The 6000-nt window shown below is 54.1% G+C and overlaps 1 protein-coding gene across 1 annotated transcript; it reads right to left on the bottom strand.

Annotated features, from left to right (window-relative positions):
* Positions 1–2038: 2038 nt before the first annotated feature.
* Positions 2039–3995, bottom strand: LOC144119622 (putative nicotine oxidoreductase). The gene is made up of 2 exons (XM_077652195.1): positions 3423–3995; positions 2039–2218 (listed from the first exon to the last, which is right to left on the bottom strand). Exons 1-2 carry the CDS (start codon positions 3993–3995, stop codon positions 2039–2041), a joined length of 753 nt encoding a protein of 250 aa, XP_077508321.1.
* Positions 3996–6000: the final 2005 nt, after the last annotated feature.

Genomic DNA, 6000 nt, shown 5'->3' with positions numbered 1-6000 from the left:
ATGTGCGGCAGGACAGACAGATGGCGCCAGCTGTCAGTCCTGCCGTTCACAACAGAGCTCTTGCCGCTAAAGCCTCCCAGGTGGAGGCGACGCTGTAAAAGGGATGACACACAAGTGTCAAATCATCACTACCCGGCCCCCAACATAGCCTTCTTGATCGTTTCCTTCGTTGCGGCGCAGTGACATGTTCTGTGGCGCCGTGGGCTGTACCGTGAGGGCGCTGCTCTCGCAGTCGAATAGCATCCCATGTTTCTCAACCAGAGGGCGCTTATTCAGCTGTCAGTCGTGCGCTTTTTGCCAAGAAAGCATTCACGCTGCGCAAGACGTACGGTCACCGCTGACGTCAGTGTCGCTCTCCGCTGCCCGAGATAGAGAGGAGCAGAAGACGACGAAGAACAAGCGTTCATGATGGTGACGGTCGCGGCTTCTACCGCAGCTCTCATTCGACGGTTCAATATCAACCGGAGGCAGGCCAAGGCTCGACGGCGTCGAGACCGACCTTCGCGTGATCGCCGTCGTGCTGGGCGTTTCCATCCTTGGCTGTGCATGTGTGCTGACCTACTCGCCCACCGACCACGACATGCTCCAGCTGAACGCCGAGGATGTTGGCGTTGGGACGGAGAGCAGTACGGGCGCCGAGATGCAGACGCCGGTGGACCAGCGAGGCTCAACAACCGGGCGGGCTTTTACGTGGTTGTCGCTGTGCTGAGCGTTTCCATCCTTGGCTGTGCGTGCATGCTGGCCTACTCGCCCATCGACCACGACAGGCTCGAGCTGAACGCCGAGGATGTTGGCGTTGGGACGGAGAGCAGCACGGACGCCGAGATGCAGACGCCGGTGGACCAGCGAGGCTCAACAACCGGGCGGGCTTTTACGTGGTTGTCGCTGTGCTGAGCGTTTCCATCCTTGGCTGTGCGTGCATGCTGGCCTACTCGCCCATCGACCATGACAGGCTCGAGCTGAACGCCGAGGATGTTGGCGTCGGGACGGAGAGCAGCACGGACGCCGAGCTGCAGACGCCGGTGGACCAGCGAGGCTCAACAACCGGGCGGGCTTTTACGTGGTTGTCGCTGTGCTGAGCGTTTCCATCCTTGGCTGTGCGTGCATGCTGGCCTACTCGCCCATCGACCACGACAGGCTCGAGCTGAACGCCGAGGATGTTGGCGTTGGGACGGAGAGCAGCACGGACGCCGAGATGCAGACGCCGGTGGACCAGCGAGGCTCAACAACCGGGCGGGCTTTTACGTGGTTGTCGCTGTGCTGAGCGTTTCCATCCTTGGCTGTGCGTGCATGCTGGCCTACTCGCCCATCGACCATGACAGGCTCGAGCTGAACGCCGAGGATGTTAGCGTCGGGACGGAGAGCAGCACGGACGCCGAGCTGCAGACGCCGGTGGACCAGCGAGGCTCAACAACCGGGCGGGCTTTTACGTGGTTGTCGCTGTGCTGAGCGTTTCCATCCTTGGCTGTGCGTGCATGCTGGCCTACTCGCCCATCGACCACGACAGGCTCGAGCTGAACGCCGAGGATGTTGGCGTTGGGACGGAGAGCAGCACGGACGCCGAGATGCAGACGCCGGTGGACCAGCGAGGCTCAACAACCGGGCGGGCTTTTACGTGGTTGTCGCTGTGCTGAGCGTTTCCATCCTTGGCTGTGCGTGCATGCTGGCCTACTCGCCCATCGACCACGACAGGCTCGAGCTGAACGCCGAGGATGTTGGCGTCGGGACGGAGAGCAGCACGGACGCCGAGCTGCAGACGCCGGTGGACCAGCGAGGCTCAACCACCGGGCGGGCCTTTACGTGGTTGTAGCTGTGCTGGGCGTTTCCATCCTTGGCTGTGCGTGCATGCTGGCCTACTCGCCCATCGACCACGACAGGCTCGATCTGAACGCCGAGGATGTTGGCGTTGGGACGGAGAGCAGCACGGGCGCCGAGATGCAGACGCCGGTGGACCAGCGAGGCTCAACAACCGGGCGGGCTTTTACGTGGTTGTCGCTGTGCTGAGCGTTTCCATCCTTGGCTGTGCGTGCATGCTGGCCTACTCGCCCATCGACCATGACAGGCTCGAGCTGAACGCCGAGGATGTTGGCGTTGGGACGGAGAGCAGCACGGGCGCCGAGATGCAGACGCCGGTGGACCAGCGAGGCTCAACAACCGTGCGGGCCTTTACGTGGTTGTCGCTGTGCTGGGCATTTCCATGCTGGGCGTGTATGCTGACCTATTCGCCCACAAACCACGGGAAACTGGAGGGGAGCGTCGACGATGTGCGTAGCTACATAGCGTCCCGCACAATATCGCCGACAACGGCACCGGTGTTGGGACATGCTCGGGCGACGTTCGCCTGGTTATATTTTGAAGGTGAAGATTCTTAAGATGCTTGCCGTGAACGAAAAACCTGTGCAGTACGCACGGTAGCGCGACCAAGGTCGTTAAGAGGACGATGACCTAGTTTTCTGGCCTGAAATATCTTCGGCCAGTATTTGTAGCGTTGAAATATAGAAGCGTTGTTCGTGTGTACGGCTTTCATTGTGCATTAATATTTTTGGCGATGGCGCCTGCTGGCGCCTCTTGCTCATACAATGACGCGGTCGGTTTCACTTAAAAAGTGCGTTACAAATAGCGCGTCGTAAATAGCACGCAAGCTAGAAAACTGAATTTTAAGGTGATTTATCACTCAAGTGATGAAATTTTTCTTGAACTTCCCATGACGACATTGAACGATACGCTCAGCAGAAGCGAAGCGAAAAAAAAATGGAGGACGATTAAGTTTCGCCTTTAATAGTGGAACGCGACAGGAACGCCTTGCAGGGCTGCCAGGGAGTCGACGAAACGCCATCGCCTTTTCAATGCCAAACGCCATTTGCTTCCTTTTTACTATTATCTTAATAAAGAAACCACTACCACCACCACCGCCCCCGTATCTTCGCAGGAGCACCCTCCCGTGGGGTTCTGCACCAACCTACGTGCCTGAGAGTATATAGAGTAGTGCTTCTCTCAGTTCACTGAAGGTATTTTGCAGTCCCAGGGCTAGCAGTTTCTCGGTCGATGTGCACTGCGGCAGGTGAAGCGCAGTTTTGTACGCCTTTCACAGTATGACGTCCGCTTGTTGTTGTTCTTGCTTGGTGCAATTGTAGTAGGGAAGGCTATACACCACTCTGCTAACCCCGAGGCTCCTGACTAGCTTGAGTGTGTCGCTCTCCTTCATACCGTGTCTCTTACTGGATGCTCTGCTGATCATATGAGTCACCTGCATGGTGGCTGTCTTCAGCAGTGTCAGAGTATGATTTCACCGCTGATTGGACTGAAGCCACATCCCCAGGATCCGAATGGTGGTCTTCTCCGGAATGGGTTGCCCCTCGAGGTATACGTTGTCTGAGCTCATCGCTTGTAGGGACCGTTCGATTTTGTTTGCCTCGCCACACCCTTAGGAGCTCGGACTTCTCCGTCGAGCAGGCGAGGCCCCTGGCCCTAACGTAGGTTTCTACGCAGGTGGCCGCCTTTTGCAGGCATTCTTCTTTTTCGCTGAGCGATCCCCAGTTCACCCATACCGTAATGTCGTCAGCGTACATGGTGTGCCGTTTGCCTTTAATTTGTTCGAGTTGTCTTGCTAGCCCGATCATTGCGATGTTGAAGAGGATGGGGGAGATGACCGACCTTAGAGGAGTTCCCTTCTTTGGGGGGCGAAACTTCTCGGATCTGACTTCTCCCAGGCCGATAGTTGCTGTCCAGTTAGAGAGGAAGGCCTTAACGTAGCCACGAATCCTTATCCCACAGTTCAGGCTATCCATTCCTGTGAGGATGGCTTTGTGGCTGACATTGTCGAAGGCTCCTTTAATGTCCAGTGCCATGATGACGTGTTCGCCGTTCCCCGGAACGTTGCTGAGCACCTCCTCCTTGAGCTGTAGGAGCACGTCTTGCGTCGATAATTCAGCGCGGAATCCAAACATGCTGTGGGGGTACAGCTCGTTGTCCTCCATATAATTTTGCAGCCTCATAGTAACCACCCGCTAGTATAGCTTGCCTAAGCATGACGTGAGGGAGATTGGTCTAAGATTTTCTACTTGCAGTTTTTTGCCCGGTTGTGGAATCATCGCTACCTCCGAATGCTTCCACTTCTCGGGTACAGTCTCCGCCGCCCAGTGCTTGTTGAGATAGTAAGTTCGACTACCAGATCATCACTGAGGTTCCGAATCAGCGTGTTCTTTATCTTGTCTGCGCCTGCAGCCTTATTCCTAGTGGTATTTCTTATTGCTCTTTGGTTATAGGCCTGTCCAGATAAGAATTTTCTTGCCCCTTGTAGCACTCCGTGTAGGCTGCTGGGTCGCTGTCCCCGAAGCACTTGTGCCTTACTTTTTCTATGAGCTTATACTCTGGGTCCGGAAACTGGTGAGCCAGCCTCTGTAAGGCCTTGTTGTTCTCCGACTTTGTTTTAGTCGGGTCCAAGAGTGCCTTGAGTATGCTCCACGTTTGGGCAGTGCTCAGGGTTCCGCTCAAAGAAATGCTAAATTACTCTCAATTTGCTCTCACCATTTGTTACGCATACTCTTCTGTTTCTTGAGTAATTTCCGCAATCTTCAGATTTAGCTTCCTATTAAACTTCCGTCTCCTCCACCTTTTGGTCAGGCTCTGTCTTGCCTCCCATAGCCTAAGCAGTCTTGAGTCCACCTCGGGTGTTTGCTCTGTGCGGTCAATCTCCTTGGTGTACTTGCTTTGCCTTTCCTTCAGCATGTTCCGCCATTCCTCGATTGACAGTATCCCGCCCAGCGGATGTCCATCGCATGCTTTTCTAAATGTATCCCAATCCGTTATTTTTGCTGTACCTATCCGACGCTTTACGTGATCCATTCCGATTTGCGTCTTGATGATGTAATGATCATCACCCAGGCGTTCCAGCATATTTTCCCAGACCGCCTGTCTCGCTCTTCTTAAAAAGTTAAGGTCGGGGCTGGTGTCCTCTTGGACGCTGCTCCCCACCCTGGTGGGGACCTCTGGGTCCGGTAGGAGTTGGATGTCTATGTTGTCCGCCGCCTCCTTCACTCTGGTACCTTTTTGTGTCATCAGCTATAGGATCCTTGGCGTTAAAGTCTCCGGCTATTACGAGCGCGTTGTTTTTAGCCAATCTGCTCACACCGTGGAAGAGTTCCGCGAATTTTCCCTTCTTCTGCTTTGGAGGACTGTATACGTTTACAATAAAAGTACTTCCCCCGTTCGTCTTCTTTTTCGGTATAATTTCGGTAATCTCATGATTTATGTCTGTGTCAGCAATCTTGTCGTGTGCTATGGCGGCAAGGGTTTTGCTGATTAGAATGGCTGTCCGACCATTCTCCTCATTTTATTGGCATGTATACCCCTGTAATTTTGGCGTGAAGCCCCAGGTCTCTTGCAGAGCAACGACGTCGGGCGGAATTAGGTGCTTGTTGATGTATTGTTGTAATTGTCCGTGTTTTCTTCGTTACCCTCTGCAATTCCACTGCCAGATTTCAACGTTACAGACGCCAAGCCGCGTTTACTTGCCTGGTACACCACCGCAGCTTTCGTTCTCTGACCACGTTTAACAGTAGGTGAACCACATCTAATTTTTTTATATCGGGAGCTACACTAGGCTAATAATAATAATAATAATAATAATAATAATAATAATAATAATAATAATTGGTTTTTGGAGAAAGGAAATGGCGCAGTATCTGTCTCATATATCGTTGGACACCTGAACCACGCCGTAAGGGAAGGGATAAAGGAAGGAGTGAAAGAAGAAAGAGGTGCCATAGTGGAGGGCTCCGGAATATAGTTTCGACCACCTGGGGATTTTTAATGTGCACTGACATCGCATAGCACACGGGCGCCTTAGCGTTTCGCCTCCATCGAAACGCGGCCACCGCGGTCGGGTTCGAAGCTGGGTACACCGGCTCAGTAGCCGAGTGCCCTAACCACTGAGCCACCCCGTGGGTATTAAAAGTGCGCTGTTGTGGTCCTGCGAGCGTTGCATATAGAACGTGCAAA

This window comes from Amblyomma americanum, chromosome 2, assembly GCF_052857255.1.
Source record: "Amblyomma americanum isolate KBUSLIRL-KWMA chromosome 2, ASM5285725v1, whole genome shotgun sequence".
Classification (NCBI taxonomy): Eukaryota; Metazoa; Arthropoda; class Arachnida; order Ixodida; family Ixodidae; genus Amblyomma; species Amblyomma americanum.
Note: the sequence above shows the minus strand (reverse complement) of the source record. Positions and strands in the feature narration are given on the sequence as shown.

What these genes read in the sequence shown, in the direction of transcription:
- LOC144119622 (XM_077652195.1), bottom strand. Translation starts at nt 3,995, where the DNA reads ATGAGGCTGCAAAATTATATGGAGGACAACGAGCTGTACCCCCACAGC. An exon ending in AGAAGTCCGAGCTCCTAAGG is followed by an intron (nt 2,219 to 3,422) that starts GTGTGGCGAGGC and finishes GTGGGCGAATAG; the next exon opens with GTCAGCATACACGCCCAGCA.